This window comes from Arvicanthis niloticus, chromosome 8 (assembly GCF_011762505.2).
Source record: "Arvicanthis niloticus isolate mArvNil1 chromosome 8, mArvNil1.pat.X, whole genome shotgun sequence".
Classification (NCBI taxonomy): domain Eukaryota; kingdom Metazoa; phylum Chordata; class Mammalia; order Rodentia; family Muridae; genus Arvicanthis; species Arvicanthis niloticus.
In genome coordinates, this window is record NC_047665.1 from 75,892,148 (window position 1) to 75,912,671 (window position 20,524).

At 38.0% G+C, this 20,524-nt stretch overlaps 1 protein-coding gene across 1 annotated transcript in view; it reads right to left on the reverse strand.

Moving 5' to 3' along the window:
- Positions 1-20,524, reverse strand: part of Myo3a (myosin IIIA) — a 186,567-nt gene that overhangs the window by 122,569 nt on the left and 43,474 nt on the right. Inside the window, exons 7-9 of the mRNA XM_034510582.2 lie at positions 18,856-18,921; positions 15,978-16,133; positions 255-354 (exon numbers count right to left, since the gene is read on the reverse strand). Of these exons, the coding sequence (XP_034366473.2) occupies positions 255-354; positions 15,978-16,133; positions 18,856-18,921 (322 nt within the window). The remainder of the gene's footprint in view (positions 1-254; positions 355-15,977; positions 16,134-18,855; positions 18,922-20,524) is intronic.

The window sequence follows — 20,524 nt, forward strand, 5'->3', positions numbered from 1 at the left end:
TCAGAGTTTAGAGTAACTGTTTGTCTCTCAGCAGACCCAGGTTCCATTCCAAGTACTCAAATGCCAACTCACAATTATCTGTAACTCCACTTCTAGGGGATCTCATGCCCTCTTCTCTCCTTCTTGGACACTAGCCATGCACACAGTGCATAGACATACAGCAGACAAAACATTCATACATATAAACTACAATAAATAATTTTAAATCTCATAAAAAATTAGACTGTTTAAATTTAATAAAACTCAAATCTTACCTCATCCAGAACATCTAGGGTTGCCAAGTCATCTACATCTTTCAGACTGGAAATGAGAGATCTATTTAAGTTACCTTTCTTGGTATGAATTCGTTCATGCCTGTGGGGGAAAAATCCATTCTGACTTAGGAACTTATTGCTGATCTGTGTAGAAGTTTTTGGTACACAGGGGACTGGAAAGCTCTTTCGTGCTGTTTGTAGACTGAATGAAAGCATGCTAGAAAGCACCTGCACATATTTGGTTCTTTAGTTTTCTCCTCAGCATTAGGAAAACAGCACACATTAAACTACTCTCCCACTCCTAACAAAAAAGCTATCTAAATCTGTTATTTGCTATCAAAGGAAAAGTTAATTTTCTTTAATGGAGTCTCACTTGGGTATATTAACCACACTTAGGGGTAGGCTCTGGGGTCAGCCATAGATAGCCAACACAAAGTAAACTCTATTTTTGTAGATCCAGAAAGTTCTATGAAAGCCGCTATGGGAAGAAAGGAATCAATAGCTCTACCCATCAGTAATGCCCCTAAGCCACGACAATGCCCAGCATGTCAACGTATCACCTTAAGTGTAAAATAGTCACTTATATCTCTGTGATAACCAACAGTTATCTAATTGGATGTAAGGCCTGCTCAACAGGAGAGGAATTATGCCGGATACTTCCTGACACCTCCAGCAGAATTTGTGCATAGTTTTTCCTCCACGTTTTCTGTATTAAGCAGGCATCATCTTTTATATTCCGCTACATATGAAGAGATCAATTTGTTTTGATATATTCTTTTTTTGAAAAAAAATGGAAAAAGAAATCCAATTATCCATTCGACTGAGGACAGTCTCTAGATTTTTCATTTATGGCTATGAGTCCATTTAGCATAAAAACTGTGGCTGGAGGATGACAAGGAGCAGCTGGTGAAGAGCAGAAAGGTCGATATTTAGCTGGCGGAGGCCCAGCCTGACTTTCTGTGAAGTCATCTTTTGTGATGCTTTTGGTTCTGGCTGTCAAAAACCTAGACAAAATGTGGTTATATGATGCTTAATAATCCCAGACGGTGCCTCATTGTCTATAGAAAAACTTAACATTTTCCTGGCGTGAAACTCACGGTCTTCACAGTACGGTAGCACTGTTAGTATCCTTGCCTGTCTCTGGGCATAACATCCTCCAACAGGCCAGGTATTTTAAAGACTCTGTACTATTTTTTCTGTTTTTCCTGTTTGGAGTTGTTTCCCTTCTATGTGAGTGAAAATTCCACTTATCCTTCACAGGTAAGTGTAGATATACCCATCCCAGGAGCCATTAGAAAACTTGGCAGAACACATTAGTGAAGTTGTCCAGTTAGTTAAGTGGAGATATGCTCATAGTTTCTACCAGAGAGTGAAAACCTAGGTTGATTCATGTTCCTATCTGTGGATACAAAGATGTGGAAGATGACCGCTGAATTGAATTTTTATTATTTCCTTTAACATGATAGTACTCCTGCTGAAATAAACTGAATGTTCCTGTGTTTCTGTAGACAAACATCCTCTAAATAATAAGGTATAATATTGAGGATTTTTAAGAGTAAATACCTAGTTTTTGATAAGACAGTTCACATGTCTCAATTTTCCCACAGTGTTGAGTATCTTCTCAGTCATGACTTTATAGTTCTGGTTAGCTTTATGTCTCTAGTGTCAAGTAAATATATATATATATATATATATATATATATATATATATATATATATATATGTCAGATTTGGCTACATGCCAAGTGTCATATACCAGAACTGTATGAAAAATGAATTATGTTTTTTTAAAAAAAATGTACATGCAAAAGTGATCTACAGATTTTGTAGCATCACCTTCTTTTGAACTTCCTTCTATCAATGTTGTTGAATACAAACCCAAGTATGTAGTTCAATCCAATCCACATTTATTGATACCTCGTTATATTGAAGGCATTCAAATAAGTCTTGTTCTACTCAGTGAATTTCAATTGTATGAACTAGGTAAATGTAAATATCTAAAAACCACACAAGGCATTTTAGCAAGTATCAAGATAGAAACAATATATAAAATGTCATGGAAATGATGAGGAGAGGATGAATAATCCCAGCCTGGAAAACTGAGTAGGGTACTAAGAGTCTGTATGTTGGTTTGAGTTGGAATAGGGTTCCATCAACCTGTGGAAGAGTGTTTGTGCATATGAGGGTGAATAGTGGCTGACAGTTCTGAAAAAAACAGCGTGTGTACAGCTTATACCCAGGGACAGTAGTGATCTATTACAGACAGGAGGTGGCGGGCTAGAGTGGGTAAGAGTGGATGCCAAGAAAAGTAGGTCAGAGGAGGTCATGGCTATGATAAATACAGATGTCTTAAGAGTGTTTTAAGTCCCACATATCCAAAGGCAAGGCATGGTCCTTCTCTCCTCCAAGAATCTGAAATACCTCCAGTGTTTCCTACCTCATTGATCATCCATTTGACTACATGCACCAGAAATCCGTATCTCTCACATCATATTGATCCCACCACCAAATCACATAGCTTTAACCCCTTAGCATTTCTCAGGTCTTCATCTTCTTTGTGTCCCCTGTGATGACGGTACTGTTGACTAAGGCCAGTTGACAGTGAAGATGGAAAAAAAAGTCAGATGTCATAAAAACTATAGAAAAAGCATTTAAAGGAGAGGGAACAAGAGAGTTGAAGGATCCAGAAAATGGGATATAATGACATGTAAACCGTCACCAGAACCCATACTTGATAGGAGTTAGTGACAGGTTCTAGTATATTCTACAGACTTTGCCAAAGATGTAACAGTATGTGTCCACAATTAGGCTGTCTTACAGAGTTAATAGCTCTAAAAGATTTTCTGTGTTCTACATATTCCTTCCCTCTATGCAAGGTGCTGGCTGTTACTGGTATTTTTATTGTCATAAAAGGGTAATAATATAAAATGCAACCTTTTCAGTTTGGCTTTATTCAATCAATGAATTTAAGTAGTCATCATGTCTTTTATGCCTTGATAGCTTATTGATTTAAAGCAAGAAATAATACCCCATTTGCAGGTTGTCTGTTTACTTATGAGAAAATAATTCTTTATCTACTATTTATTTGCTAATATTTTCTGGATTTTGTGTTTATGTTCATAAGACATGTTGACTGGTAGTTTATTTTTTCTTGGGTCCTTTTGTTTTCAGTCCTAGGACACTAATACAACCTTTTGAGGTTAGTTATAAAGTATTCTTTCTGTTTTTATCTTCTGGAAAAGTATAGAAAATTTATAAGCATTCTTCCATAAATACTTGGTAGAATAAGTCTAAACTGTATAGGTCTGGTGCTTTGAATTTTGGAATATTACAGTTGTTATTTCAATTTCCCTAATAGACACTGATATGTTCAAATCTAAATACTCCTCTGAGCTTTGATAGATTGTTTTATTCAAGGATTTTTGTACTTTTTATTCAGGCTATCAAATCCCCCCAAAGTCTGTGTGTGTTTGTGTGTGTGTGTGTGTGTTTGATGTGTATAATTGAAATTCAGATTTTATATATGAGAGAAAACAAATGGCACTTGACTTTTTCAGTCTATCTTATTTTGTTTAACATAATGATTTCTAGATACATCTGTTTTCCTTCAACTGCCACGACTTTATTTTTCTTTGTGACTAAATAAAACCCCATTGTGTATATCAACCACCTTTTTGTATCCATTCATCTATGGATGGGCATATCGGCTGGGTCCAGGTGTTAGATCTTATGAATGGTATCTTTGGAGTACACTGATGTAGAGTTCTTAGAGCATGTGCCCAGGGTGGTACAGCTGGACCTTGTGCATTCTCTATGGTAAGTTCCATTGAGGCTTTATCATTTATTATACATTCCCAACCAGCACTGTCTAAGAGTCTTTCCTCTTTACTTCACCCTTCCAGCATAAATGGGTCTTTAGGCTCTCAATGCTAGCCATTTTGGCTTTGGCAAGAAGGAATCTCAAAGCAGTAGTTAAATGTGATTTGAACTGTTTCTTTTTCTTATTATTTTTGCCATTTGCATTTCCTGTGTTTTTGAATTGTCTGTTCAATTCATTTGCCCATTCATTGAATGGATGATGTGGAGTTTGGTGTTTAATTTGTGAACACTTTTGAGTTTGTTCATTAATCTCCTGTTTTGTGGGCAGTTGGCGAAGCTTTTCTCAGTTTTGGAAAGCTATCTCTTCACTTTGTGGATGTTTATTGTTCTTGGTTTGTTTTGTTTTTCTGTGCAAAAGCTTTTATTTCCATGTAATTCCCTTTATCAATTCTTGGGAAGATTTCCTGTGTTCCTTTTAGAAAACCCACGAGAATGAGCTGGGGAGAGTCTCTCCCCTCAGTGCCCAAGTTTATGACTAGGTATTTTATTTTTATATTTTGAGCTATCATAAATGGGAATTCATTCCTGACTTCTATCTTGCCAAGTTCACTATTGATATGGAGAACAGCTACTGATTGTTGGTGTGTTGATTTTGTGCAGTGCAACTTTTATTTGCAAGTATCTCTTATTCTTCCTTTTCTTACTTTTGTCTTACTGTTCTAGTTAAGGCTTTGAGCACCATATTAAATAAGGGTAATGACAGTGGCACAATTCTCATGTTCTTGGATTTAGAAGAAGTGGTTCACTTTCCCACACTTAGTGTACTATTGGTTGTACATTTGTTATACTGCAGTCTGTTCCTTACTTTCCTATGATCGTCTGGATTTTTATTATGGAGTGGGCCATTTTCTGCATCTGTCAATATAATCATGTGATTTATCATTCATATTTATGTGTGTATTATACTTGTTGATTTTCATATGTTGAAGCAACCCTACATTCCTGAAATAAATTCAAAATCATAAAATTTCTTTTTTTATGCTATGAGTGTCCAGGGGATCTGTAGCAATGGCTTCCCTTTCATTTATGAACATAGTAATCTTGTAGTTTTGTTTGTTCCTTAGTTATTCTGGATAGGGGCCTAACAATCTTATTTCAAATTGCCAACTTTGGCTTTGTGCATTTCCTGTCTTGATTTCCTGTTTTAAATGCCATTATTTTCTGTAGTAATTTTCAATCACATATTTTTAAACATACTTTAAAATTAGTTCACTTTTGTAGTTACCTACAGTAGAAGCCTAGAAAACTGAATTTTAGATTTATTTCCTATTTTAGGAATTCAGTGTTATGAGTTCTTGATCCGAAGATCTTGTGTGCCTGCCATCTCTGAGTCTGGCTATAATACTTGTTCTGATTCTCTCAATTATATTGCCACTGTTTGTGTATTTCCATTTTTTGAGGGTGGGGATTCTGTTTTTTTTTTTTTTTTTTTTTTTTTGATAAGCAGATAGAATGCATTGGGTAAAATGAATACCAATAAATTGGCCTTCATTATCATGGAGGGAGGTAGTGAGAATTAGTGCAGCCCGAAGTAGACCTCTGGGCTGATCCAGTCTGATCCTCCCAGGGCATCTGCACTGGGAACTTGGGAAGCACTTATGATTCTCCCATGTCTCATCTCTCTTTTCCATTCTTGGAAGGTCAGGATGTGGGGTGGGTTGGGGTTGGTAGTTGATTACTTCCCTTTCTCCAGGTTGGCTAAGGTTGAAGAACCCAAGTCTTTTTAGCTTATGTTTTACTTTTATAAAATATATCCTTTTAAACTCATTTTTATCTCTCTGATATTTTCCAGTATTCATTCTGAGAAGCAGTTCGGTCTCCTAGAAGCAAAACAGAAATGGGAGTTCCTTGCGACTGTGACTTTTGTTGTTTTTAACTCTCTGACTTCCTCAATGCGGCTTCCAGAAATTCATCAAATACTGTCCTCTTGTCTCAGCACACTCCTAGAAAAGTCCTCTACTCAGTAAAAAGAAATTCTTTTCATCTGTCCATCTATTAGTTCAAGTCTGCAGGTAGCAACTCACCTCATCATTCTCTGGGATAGACTCAAGAATTGGTGATGATTGTATCTGTTCACCTTCTTGCTAGCTGTTAGAGCGATGATGAGCTCTTTTATATTGTAGAATGGAGTGAGCCTTTAAGAAGTTGTGTTTGTGAATGATGATGGCAATAGAAATACGTGTTACTCCATTCTTATAAATTTCAGGGGAGCAGAATATGATTGAATTGTAAGACATCCTCTTACCAGTATATCTGAATTACTGCAAATAATGAGGATGGTCATTTTAAACACAAGTCAAAACTACCACCTTGGTCAGTATTTTTAGGTATCACTCAAAGAAAAGTTGCCATGTCTGACTCCAACCCAAGCCCATTGTCTCTCCTACTTTCTATCATTATATTATTATTTTTTAATTTTGAGATTATAATATTATTACACCATTCTCCTCTTCCTTCTCCATCCTCCAAGCCTTCTTATAGACTCCTCCTTACTCTCTTTCCAGTTTATCTGTCTTTTATCCTAACAGCCTCTCTACTCACTACTCTCTAGCCCAGTGGCTCCATGCTGGTAACATCTCACCTAGAACACTCTTGGTCAGTGGGTCTGCTATGACTTTTGTCCTCCCAGATAGAGAGCCACATAATCATATACCACCCTAGGATCAGAAATCTGACTACTTTTAACCCTGAAATCATATTCCCCATCCAGAGAATTCTCAGTCCTCTTTTCTGTCATTTGTTTTGTTTTGTTTTAATTTAGTGTGGATAACTATCTATTACACTGTCTCTTTCTCATGTATTATATATATTGTCCGAGTCTTCCCACAGGCATTTAAGCCCTGCCAGAAGAGAGTTGCTCTGTTATAATTTGCTGGCTGATAATCCCAAATTCTCCTTGAACAGATTCTTGTAAGTGGTAAGTGCCAAAAATTTATTTCTTGGGCAAACAGGTGAATGTTTTACTTTTGGTAAATATTCATTACTGTAATACTGAAGACAAGTCATTTTTTAAAAATCATTTTTATAAACAATTGAAATGCCCAAAGAGAGATCTAAATGCATATTTCAGGATAGTTTTATATTTTTAATATCTTTTTCCTGGTCTTTATTTCATAGAACTGGTTGACATTTTTGTTAATTTATTGAATGTTTGCTTACTTTAAGGCTCAGAGGAAGCAAAGCCAAACTCTTTCTGTAAGACTTCATCCTCATGTGAAAAGTACAGCTTGTGAACCAGACCGTATTTCCTATTTACTTTGTAATACTGGAGAGACATAGCTTCACACTATAAATAATTTCTTTGTGTCGTCAAAGGTCACCAATACCCTCAGGGGTAGCTATTATAGCTTCGTGTGTATTTCAGTTTTACACACTGTTGAAAGAAATAACTCTTGCTGCCCTGAAGTTAAAATTTCATCTTTCCTATTTAGTTGTATGCCTGTAAAGGAGCGGCTTCGTTTGCTTTACCTTAGTAAAAATACTCATGTAAATAGCAACTTCTATCATCTAAGGTGATCTGGGAGCCACTGGGGCTGAAGAGCAATCCTTGTCAAACAGAAATCTAATCAATGCTTTTGTGTTGGTTTCCTTATCCATCTTTACCTTTCAGTAACAAAGACAACTGTTAGGACCAATGGGGATTCAGACTCTCACTGCTGTGCCCTGTAAAACTAGCATTTATTTCCATGCTTCTTAGCATCTTTGTCTTAAGTGTGCCATCTTGAACTGGTGGTGGAAAAGAAGAAAGCACCAGCCCAGACAGCTCTCCTGACCAACCTGTCAGCCACAGTGATTGATGATACAACTGCCCAGTTTCTACTCAAGTTTGAACTGTCATCTCCATTCACAGAAACCCAATACTTCCTTAAAGATGTATTTTCATCTGGCACAAAGAGATACTTATATGTTCATTAAACTTGTGGCTGTGCCAGAAGGGAGGTGAGGTTGGAAAGCTCCGCAGAAAAGTAGGAAAACTGGAACCACTAGCTGATACTTAAAGCTCATTCTTCATTGAGCAATTGCAAACAAGTAGAAATAATTTCATCTTTTTCATTCAATTACTGTTTACCTCTCTGTTTCCAATGGAGGAACTTCCTGGACCTTGAGCAAAGGTTAAGTCCTTTGCTATGTGTTTTCTTTATCAGTTCACTGCAGTGAGCATTTCTTCTCATGTGGAGTGGGCTAGGCAAGTCCTTCCATAGGCATCCAGTAATCTAGGACCTCTCATTTGCTAACTCTCTCCTTGATCCCTGTCTTCATAGCCTCTCTTTCATCTCATCCCCTCACAGTTGTACCTCTAAGCAAGTTCACCATCCTCTCTCTTCATCTTGCTATTTTTCTTCATTTCTCTCCATTCTGCTAAGGTGGCACTTGCCAAAATCATCAGAGAACTTAATGTTTGTTTGTCATTCTATGGCACAGGCAACTCGTCTCTTCTTGATACACCCATTTACATGGCTTGTGAGAGACACATTCCCCTTGTTTCTCCTCCAAGAGAAACATTCCCCCATTTTTTAGCTCTGGTTCATCTGTCTGCCTCTAAGTATGGGATTAGCCATGAATACCACCTATATCCTTGACTTTTAAGCTCATTGCATACCATGCCATTGAACACTTCAACAAACAAGTGACTCAAAAGCTATGTCCAACATGAATACTTCCCACAAAGTACAGACTACTTATGTCAGACTGCCTACTCAATTAACTCTACCTTGATAGATACTTGGCATGCTAAATTCAGCGTACCTACAACGGAATACATCACTACCTTCACCTTGTGTGAATAAATACAAAGGATTATACTACCACCCATGGTCTGAGACCACAAACACTGAAGTTTGGTGTGCCTAGGTGAATATATAAAAATATATGAATATATAATACAATCATGTATATGTAACTCACACACACATACAGATGGCTCTCTATTGACATAGGTTTTAAAGTAATGGATTCAATCAATCTTGATAGAAAATATTTGGAACAAATTGTATCTTCACAGAACTTGTATGAATGTTTTTCATGTCATTATTTCTTAAAGTATACATTATAATCTTGAGGTCACTTAAAATATACAGGAGATTATACTTAGATTATGTACATAGGGATTTGAGTGTCTGAAGATTTTGTCACCTGTGGGAGCTCTGTAAACAATTACCTGTGAATATCACATGATGACACATGCATGCACAAAATCCACAAATATACCCACTTTACACATATACACGCATACACATATATCACATGATTTTAATAGATTGCGATATTGTCAAATTTATATAAAAATCAACTACAAGTGGTAACCCACTGAAATTTGTTTCTATTACCAGAATTGCCATAGTTAGATATTTATATATTTCCTTTTTCTTTTTGATAAGATATTGTGAATTTGACTTCATATTTTTCACTCAAAAATGAAGCCCAGCTGTGTTTGTGTTCGTGTGTGTGTGTGTGTGTGTGTATGATCTCTGACTTCAAAATGAATCAGAATTTTTCCAACTTGCTAAGCATAACACTTTTATTTATTTTCCTCCGACTCTTCTTTCTCCTTCCTCCTGTCCTCCTCTGTCTTCTCCCCCTGCTCTCCTATCTCCTCTTCTCTCTCTCTCTCTCTCTCTTTCTCTCTCTCTCTCTCTCTCTCCTGTCATTTTGGCAGGGATTATGAAAATAAACTAGGAAGCAAATGAGATCAGGGCAGATGAACAGCCAGCAACACAGTTTTACATGGCTGGCAGCGAGGAAGAAGGGAAACATCATTTTTACATGGCTGGCAGCGAGGAAGAAGGGAAACATCATTTTGAATTCTACTTGCAATATTCTGCTTTAAACTTGACTACTGTCCTTTAGAAACATTCCTATCTGTGGCTGGTGAGATGGCTCAGTGGATAGAGCACTTGCTGAACAAGTGTCTTTGGTTTCTTTTGCTCTTAGCTGTAGAGATTGCAACACACTGGGTGGTGGCTGGGGTAAGACACCTTAATCTTCAAGGTTAAGAATCAGGGACCAGAGGATGGATAGCCCAGAGATGTGGGATAGAGCCAAACAGGACTAGCAAAAAATAAATGTCAGTGAAATGATTCCTAATGATACTGTACTATACTCATAGACCAGAGCCTAGCATAATTGTCATTAGAGAGGCTTCATCCAATAACTGATATGGGGGCAGACGCAGAGACCCACATCCAAACATTTGTTTGAGCTAATTAGGGGAATCCTGTGGAAGAGGGAGTAGAAGGATTGTAGGAGCCAGAGAGATCAAGACCATCACAAGAATATGGCTCATGGAATCAACTAACCAAGGCTCATAAGGGTTTATAGAGACTAAATCAACAATCATGTAAGGGTCTGACCTAGGTTCTCTGTATATATGTTAAGGTTTGTAGCTTGGTGTACTTTTGGGGCTTGTTACAGTGGAAGTAAGGTTGTCTCTGACTCCTTTGCCTGCTTTTGGGACTCCTTTCATCCTACTTAGGTTGGCTTGTCCTCATCCTTGAGGTTGGAAGAGAGGTGCTTAGTCTTACTGCAACTTGATCTGCCATGTTTGGTTGATATCTCTGAGAGGCCTGCCCTTTTCTGAAGAGAAAAAGAGGAGGAGGAAGAGATCTTGATCTCGGGGAGCGGGAGTTGGTGGTGGGAGACTGGAGGAGAGGATAGAGGGGAAACTGCAGTCAGGATGTAATATATCAGAGAAGAAAAAAAAAGCAAAACTGTTTAAAAGAGAAAGTAATAACCTTATGAAGAAATTATACAGAGAAAGAAGCAAAATGGAGCTAGTTATAGTCTAAGAAGAAATCAAGGAAATAAAATCAGAGAAGCACTGAGACATGACATCGAATACGACTGAGTCTATACAGAGAGAAGGAGAAAAGAACAAATGTCCAATCAGTTTCAGGAGCTAGAGGAAGCCAGTTGGGGAAGCCATACCAGGCAGCAAGTAAGACTGGTGAGGTAGAATCCACATTGGAGGAGCTTGATAAAGCTCCTTCAAATCTCAAGAGTTCCTTACAGAATGCTAGTTAGGAAACCAGGGCAAGACTCACCATCTCCAGAATAATGCATGCCGCCGAAGAGATAAGAGAGAAACATTTGTAATGTCTAAGGAAGAGAAATAGTCCCCAGGGATTCTTCTGACTAACCAAACTGAGCTTCTTGTTCAAACATTCAGGCAGGCCATTTAAGGGGTAAATACAACAGGACACATGTAGCTACCCAAGAGAAAAAAGAAGTTCAGAAAAGGGGAGGGTATATTTCAAAACAAACAAAACAAACAGTGAAGTGTGGTGACCACTGGATTGATTTAAACATAAAAAGGACTGTGAACCGCTAGTTCACAAAACTAAATTATGGTTACAAAAAGCCTAAGAATGCTAAACTGAGACAATGTCCAATGGCAGTGTGATGATACAGAGATGAGGAGAAACCAGCATAACTGGGCTAACTCATCCTTTATAGATAGTGAAGAAAAGAATAGATATTGCCTGGAGTTGAACCAAGTGATTTTATCCATTTAAACTTTGGTTTAAAAAAATAAAAGCGACAGATTCATATAGATTCAAGTCATGTACAGCCCCAACCTTATCACAGAAGTAAAAATAATTACCATGTTAGCAATTAACTCCTGGCTCAGCATGTTATTCAAATTAACTTTCTAAACAATGTCATCCCAGTTGGTTCAAGTACACTGTGAATAGGATGCCGATGTTAACCTTAGTTGTCACCCCAGTGTTTGTATTTAATAAAAGTTTTTCAAAAGTCATAGGAAATGCATGAACATAGGTTATTTGATCAGTTACTACCTTACTAAACAGTATAAACCCTAATTATAGGATATCAAAGACTGACTAAAGTCAAGATCAAATTCTGATTCTGAATAAACAATACAAAGTAGGCCAAAGAAGCTAAAAACCAAACAAAAAATATTACAGACACCGTGTCATGATTGGCAAGCTCTGCTAATGGCAAAGAATACAGAAACTCATTAAAAAAAAAAAGCATCACTCTGAGAGGTCAGACTTAAGGGATGGCTTGAGCAGGATTCAGTTTCTCTACTTTTCAAAAGAAGGAGCGGCATGAAAAGCTCTTTTCCAGAAATAACAATCTAGGCTTGCATGACTATTCTTTGGACATTTGAAAGGTATGGTGGATTCAAACAGAGATCCTAAGGTCACACAGAATCTGGATCCAATGTCTCTGCTTCACTCTTAGTTTCCTCCAGCAGTGATTCAACACAGATGATGGGCAGAGTGAATGTTCTTCCCTCAGTTTGGAGACATCAACATAACAAATTCCTCTTGGAGTTACAGTGTTCAAAGGTTTTTTAGGTTCATATTGATATTTCCTTGCCTTGCCTATTCCAATTTCCTTTATAAAGTGTGGCGTAAGAGGAGAGATACTCATAGGACCTCCCCAAGAGGTTACTCATCCAGCTGCTTAACTCCAAACAACTTAAGAGAACCCACATCCGGACCATATATTTATATTCAAATTGAGAGGTTTATAATCCCCAGACACAAACATTAGCTGCTATCTGTTGATCTTAGCTCGGTAGCTATCTCCAGGCCCAAAGGCAATTTATCATCCTTTCAACATTCACTATTTACCACCAGCCTTTGTTAATATTAGAATTGTTTTTCTCTGAATGTTTTTCCTTTTCTATTTTTTTTTTTGTTCTAAACTAACTGTGAGCTCTAGTCATAGTAACGAAGTTGTCAGATTTCTATGTAAATAAAAGCAAAAGCGGAAGTATCTTGTTCTTAAACTTGTGTTCTATTAAATCTTTCCTACTCTGAGATACTCATAGCTCTGACCTCTACAAAGCCATAGAGTCAATACACACTCTAGCAGGCTGAAGAGAAGTATGCCTCTCTGAGTCCCTTGTTTGATTGTTGTGAGTCTTGTATGAGGATGGAGATGTCACCCTGGTGGCCGAAGCCAGGGTATCTGTAATGAGAACCCTTGCAAGGGTTGCACCTACCATGATTTTCAGGGATGCTAGAAGGTCAAGTCCCAGCCAAAGACATTTACATTTAGATGTTAGATGCACATAGTAGGGATTGAGTTTGCTTGCTACCAAAAATTGAAATAACTTAAATTCAGGAAGAAACACAGAGAGAAAAATGTCATATAGTTAACAAGAAAGACAGTTGTGAAGTTACAGCACTGTATGTCTTAGGATAGGCACTATTCATTTTTAGAACCAAAGAAATGCTTTTGCCTAGCAGGATACACGAGGTTTGTAAGCTAACATAGGCCACCGCCTTTTGCTGCGAAGGATATGGGTTCAGCCTTTCTGAATGTCAGTGTTGTTTGGTCTCCACAGCTCTCAAATCTTATTCCAGAGTTTAAGAGCATAAGTATATGACTTCCTTTGAGCCCATTTTACCCTCATGATTTTGCTCAATCCATATAACATTTGTTTTGTGGCAATTTACTTTCATAAGACCAAGCCAGTTTATCTCTTTTATTCAAAGAGTTCCTATTCCTGCTAGTAAAGGCAAATTCTGCTTCTTTTGGACTTCCACAAGACCTAATTTGTATCTGAAGCTTACTATTCTGCATAATGGTGATTTACAGGAATGTCCTTATCTACCTACTAGAGAATACCTACCCCTCAAGCAGACTATAAGAAGGTTTACACAGTCATATCTTCCCATGAAAACTTTCACCACTTCAGTAAATACAGAGACCACGAGGATGCCATCACCACCTGCGACTTAAACAGTAGCAAAGGTAATAAATACTAAGTTTGCCATTTGTTTGAGTGGCAGCCCATGCCCCCTAAACCGAGGCTTGCTTTTGACTGAAAATGTAAACCAGAAGAAAATAACAAGAGTCAACCAACACAATTCCTGGGCTTTTGGTTGTCACAATAGATGATGGAAGGTGAGATTGTGAAGAAAGGGGACAAAAAAGTAATCTGGGATAGGGTAGCAAAGCATCAAGTTTGGAAATGTTGAGACATTCACAAGGAGAAGGGAGCTGAATAGAATACTCTTGTAAGAACCATTAGAACAGCATCGTAAAGTCTTGTCTGCTAAGGAAGACAGCAAATGTCCCCAAAAGGTCCCCATGACTGGCAAAGTCTCTAGGGAAGAGTTATTGTGCCTAGAAAATAGAAAGTAAAATGGAGTCATCCGTTACATCTCCTTAAAAGAAGCACTTTATTACTTCCTATTGATTTTCCTGCTTTCTTAGCCCACTGTTCCGTTTTGTAAAATTAAAATCCCATTTGTGTCACTTTATACTGCTTAAAGTCCCAGACCTAATAAAGAGTTGAAAGCTCACACCAGGCACTGTAGCACTAAACGGTTGAGCAAGTTTTAGTTCATCTTTCCTTTGTTAATCCTCTGCCTTCAACTGCATGTATATGTCAAGAGGGACAATTAACATTGTGCCACAAAGACAGGTAGTATTTGGGGACTAAACAATAACTATGTTTAAGTAACTAAAACCTCGTACATAGTCCTGTTTGCTTCTGTGAAATTATATATAAAATAATAATTTATACACATTTGACATTAATCTTCACGAGATATGGAGCTTATCAAGTAAAATACTGAATTAATTTTGGTTATTATATAAATATCAAAAGATATGCTAATTATTAATATCACCAAAGGACATTTTAATTTCAAAACTGTTATCATTTAAGTGGATTCTGAGCTACATCTCCCAAGGAATGTAAACGATACTCTAAATAATATTTTTGGCAGAAGTTCAAGTTTTGTAAAATACTTTAGGGACATAGTTAAATATTCTATAGAAGAGTCTATAATATATTATATGTATAATATTATATATAACGGACACCCATCTACTGTTTTCGCTGCTCAGAATTTCTTTCTAAGAATGTGGAGAATTTCTAAAATGGCTCAGGGTAGGCCTTGGCCTCTCCCTGGGCACAAGTGAGGTGGCACCAGGGATTTCCCCCATGCACTTCAAGTAGAGCACAGGGTGAAGGGCAAGGCGTGAAGAATCAGATGGTCATGTGAGGTTCCAAATCTTGGAGGAGTGATGACAAACTCCCAGTCAGTATGTGAGTATTGAAAGGCTGTCAGGTACCCAGTTTACAGGCAATGGTGGGGGCAGGTGAGTGGGCTCCAGTAGGCAGGCAGTTCTTGAGGAAGATGATGGGATCCAAATTCCTTTAACTATACACCTAAATCAGCCCTTTGCCTTCATCTCAGTTCTTATGAGACATTAAGTTGTTTTCCCATATTAGCCAACATGCATTGTCTTGAAGAGCATGTGTTACTCATAACTGACTTTTGTCTATGTCTACTAACTGAGGTAATTGGATATTTATGAACATTATATTCAGAAGCAAAACTTGAAACTATACTTCAGAGTTTTCCTGATTTAGAATGCATGCTAACACTGCCAAGTTCAACTGTTGTGAAACTGTTCCCCAGGGTTTGACTAGTCTGTCTAACAGCTTGAGGAGCTCTAGGTGACTTGTTGAGTAGCATCTTTGCTTATGATGGAAATCTCCCGTATCCATCCCCTTTCCATCAAAGATGGGAACTTTGCAGGGAACAATAAATAAATGAGACATCAACACCAAGCAACATACATACCAATGCTGTTATAAATTATGCCATGTTATAAATGATAATTTTTTGTTCTGATAAAGTCATTTTAAAAATGCTGCCAACATTTTCAATAACATGGGGGACAGGACCTAGACTCAATAAGGGACACTTTCTTTCCAAGCAAATAATCCCAACAAATTCAAGTCACACCGAGAATGTGTGAGTTCCTTTCTCCTCAACAACTATTGCATAGTGAAACTTTATGGAATCTTGAGATGCTTCATTTTGGAAACCCGAGATACTGTTTAGTTACCTGGCCTTCTCTGTACTTCCCAGGCATTGATGAATATCGATGAATTCCATTAGTTGTTTTTGTAGTATCACATCTTTGCCCTCTATCTGAGTAATGAATTTATGCTTCAAAAGATCTGATACTGTTGGGCGTTTTTCATAATCTTTGGTCAAGCATCTGTACTGGCAAAAAAGGAATATGCGATGATTAAATAACAGGATTTTCAAATTATCATTCAGATTTTTTTTTAAAAAAAAATCTGCTCTGACTTGATGTTTCTCACAAATGTCAATCAAAAGTATATCTCAAAAATATAAAATGGCAATGTGATAAATGTTTATGAAGGTGCCCATATCTGCAAGGGATCATACTGTAATGATATCACATTTCACGCTATCCCATTATTATTTATCTACCAACAAGCGCTGCTGCATAGTGATAATCAAACTCTGTCTCCACTTCAAAGTCTCCTTCCCAAGTAACTCAAGACTGGAAATCTTAATACTTATTTAAAATGAACACAAACTCTTTAGTTTCACTTCACCATGCTTTTACGTCTTTTTTAATCAATATGCTTCTTTCTACATATTTAGGCAATATATTTCCATACATTTCTGTTAACCCAATAGAAGGTTAGTCTGCTAACGCGGCTTAGCTACTATGCTGGCAGGTATTTCATGAGGCTGTGTGGCAGATATTCTAATGAATAATCTCACCTATCTGTGGAAAGGATCGTCCACGGCATATTCCATAGGAAGGTTAGGCTAGTGAGTACGCTTGCCTGGGTTGATATTACAGCAAAGAGTTTGAATAAACATGCGATGTTTATTCAGCTATGGCAGCTCTCTTCAAATATTTGTAAGAAGGATCTGACCAGCTCTTAGTGATTACTAGAGGGCACACCCCATGAGTGCTAGAGGACACTTTAGCTCTGTGTGATTTTCATGCTTATTGGGGTGGAATGCACTACACAGCAAGCATGCTTCTCATGAGGGTTATGAGCACCCACCGAATGGCTGGCTGCACTTGTTAATAAATCCCTTTGTCCCTGAGATACAGTGTCTCCATTTTGAAAAAAAAAAATAGACGGTTAATTGGGGATATCAGAAGAAAACAATAAGAAAACAAACAAACAAACAAAACCAAAAAGCAAACAGAAACTGGACCTGATGGCATAGGCCCCAAATCACAGAACTTCAGTCTAGCTGGCTACAGAGTAAGTTTAATACTAAACTGGGTAACTTAGACACTGTCTTAAAAAAATACCAAAAGGGTTAGGGAATGTAGTTCAGTAGTGGAACACTTTCTGAGGATATTGGAAGTCCTAAATTCAATCCCAGTGCTTCAAAACAAGAAGAGGAAGAGGAGGAAGAAGAGGAAGAGGAGGAGGAGGAGGTGGAAGAGTAGCAGCAGCAGCGGCACCTGCAGCCCAGTCCTTGGCTTAGTCAGTGCCATTAGTAATCATCATCATTGACCCTTCTGGGATGATAATTTGACAATTTCTTTCATTGGGCTTAACCAAAAGGTTTCCCTAGGGATGCTGAAATATGCTATAAAATGGGGTTGGTACTGTCGAGAAACCAGAACAGGTCCCCTCCGGTTTCATTTCGTTTAGCAGAAAGAAACCATTTCTATGTCTAAAGCACGTCTGCTTCTGCATTAAGAAGCGTGACAAATTACTTTATTCAAGTTCAACTTTACCCAACAGCCAATGACTATCCTGGCCTTTGCTAGACATGGGAATTCTAGAGTTGCTCATTATCTAGTTAGACAAAAGGACATCAGAAAGGTAAGCTCAATAAGGTTGGAAATGTCTCTAGTGGGAGAAGGACAGAAGAGTAACACACAGGACAGAACATTAACTGCCTAGGGGAAGGTGGGAAGTGAGTCTCAGGAGGAAACTGAGAAATGACACAGACAAGTCAAGATCCACTGAGGCCCTGCACAAAAGGCTCTTGAAAACCCAAGACAGATACTTGGGAATCCCAACCATTATCAATGATTTCCCCCAGAGACGTGAGGAATGTTGGGATGGCATGCACAGTGAATACTTACGGTACCTTGACCATAAAAATTTCCACAAAATTATCAGTCCCTACTGAGTCCCTACAAACTCTCACAACTAAGTCTCTGTCTTTAGAAGAACACATGGGTATCTTGGCAGAAACCCCAGTGACAGCAGTGTGCCCTGTCTGCATTTGCAGAGTGACTTGGCACATCATATCATTACTGTTCTTCCTTTCTATTTACAACCAGGAGTCTCCCCTTACCTTCTTTGTTTTAGGTAAAGACAGTAAACATTGTGAAAAAGTTCAGAGGACCTGAGTTTTCTAAATGGTTGATCCACTTCTAATTAATTGTGGAGAGGCAAATTTACTGCTGTTAAACTGTCGTCAAGTGAAATTGTTCTCTGGATTTCAAATGCAAACACCTTTGATAAATATGATCCTTAGAGCCACTGACTGTGATGAAATACCTGTGGCTGTAATGAGAGGTAGTGATGCAGATAAATGAAGGGTTAAATCCCTGACCGCATAGGTAATAGATGGGAGCAGGTGCAGAGGCAGCTGGGCAGATGAACATGGTCCCGGATAGATGTAAAGCGTCCTTGGAAGCATGACTACAGACAGGTGAACAAACTTGACTCAGAGGTTATTATTTAAGCAGCAGTAATTTCATTGAACCCTTAGCAGACAATACAGATTTTCTGTTTTTCTTTTCTTTATTTCTGGGGTGGGGAGTGGGGTGGGAAGAGTGGAGACCCTGGAACTACTTAACAGACAAGAAAGAAGAGAAGGATTCAGAAGCCAGTGGTAACTCTAAAAGCCTCCATTCACACCGTTCAAAGTCCCAGCAGGCTGGTATTGCTTTATTTGTATTTCTGACTATTGTTACTCACTTGCTAATGAAGTCATTGAACTCTGCTGACCACAGCTCTGGCTGCCGGAGTTTAGGGGGTGGATTCCTGGAAAATAGAAATTAAGGTTGGGAGCTGTACATTGATCAGATGGTGAATGAAATAGGAGAAGCAAAGTTCAGAGCAAGGAGTTATTGCAGTCCCAGGTTCTGCCTCTATCATCAAAGACTGTGGTTTACCAGGTCCAAGAAAGGTAATTATCTATTCACCATTCTTTATATAAAATGACAGCTTTCTAGTTTCTCTGAAAGCATTTAATGTATAACCTGATTTTCCTGTTATTATCATTTTTTTCTCCCTAAGAATCATCTTAGTTTTTATGTGAAGTCACTTAGTAGGAAATGCCATTGTTTATCAGAACAGAAACAATGAACGTGGGGAAAGAGTCCCAGGGAAGACTCCCAGGAAGGTACAGGTGCAGAGGTGCCCTGGAACAGGTAGCAGGAAGGGTCAAAAGCCTCCGAGCTGTTCTTTTGTTCCTAGCAACAGGGCGGGAAGCATGCGCCCCTTTGTTTGTGACAAAAGCAAAGGACCGGAAAATGCCATTAGCTATAGTGCTCTGAATGCTGCCTAAAAGATCTTGTTATTAATTCTTTTCGTTTTTTTTTTTATGCTGAACAAATCTTTTTTTGTTTTTGGAGCATCTGTGCACACAAAGGGCTGTCAATTGACAGTGAGGCTGATGTGACCGTAATCAAGCAGCATTGATCAAGCATGATGGCTAAATTTGCTTCAGTGCTGCTTTATGTTAATTCTAACTGCTCTTTGTTTTCATTAGGGGGATGGAAATACTTTGTCCTCAGTCCTGCATTGCTCCTTAAACAGCTTATAATGAAATTAATGTACAGTCGCCACAGGCTCATTAAAGCCAAGGGCAGCTACGCGGCTAACTTGATCATGCCAAAGCGCCCCAAAGCGCCTTTCAGTCTGGAGGACTAGTAAAAGATTGCTGATTTGAGCATTTGAAAAAGTACTGTTTTTTCAGCCAAGAATTTTTGTTTTGTTTCTTGTCCACTGAAAACGTCCCTTTTTGAGCTACATTGGATTGCTTTGGGTATAACAAAGTTTGACAATTTCATAATACCCAGAACTGTAGCTATTCAAACCCCACCTTCTACATATTTCTACAACCTGCATTTTGTGTTCCATTTTAAAGACATACTAGATGCAGAAACAGTAAGAAATAATTAGCATGATACACTTTGTAGAAGACTGGGTAGGCTAAGTGTTACGAAGGCACACTAGATCAGAACTCTCCATGCTTCCTGTTTGTAACCTTACTACCAAGTGTGAAAACACGGGGTAAATATGAAGGTTTGCACTATGACTAAGGTGACTTAGGCACATACAGTTTCACCTTATACACTGAATGACAATAGAAGTTAGAAAAAATGCCTTCCTCTTGAAATGCCCCACATCTTGTTTTCCCCACATAAGCAACATGTTTTATAAGACCCAAGATAATAATGGACATTGAAATATAAAGAACGATGTATTATAATTCAGAGTTCACATAGGAAGTTCCAAAGTAATAAACAACATTTAATGCTTTGTTTCTAGAAAAACTTAATTACACATAAAATATTCCACAGGGATCCCCATTCAGGAATAAGTGTAACATGGTGATATCATTTCTTGAGGACTGCAGCAC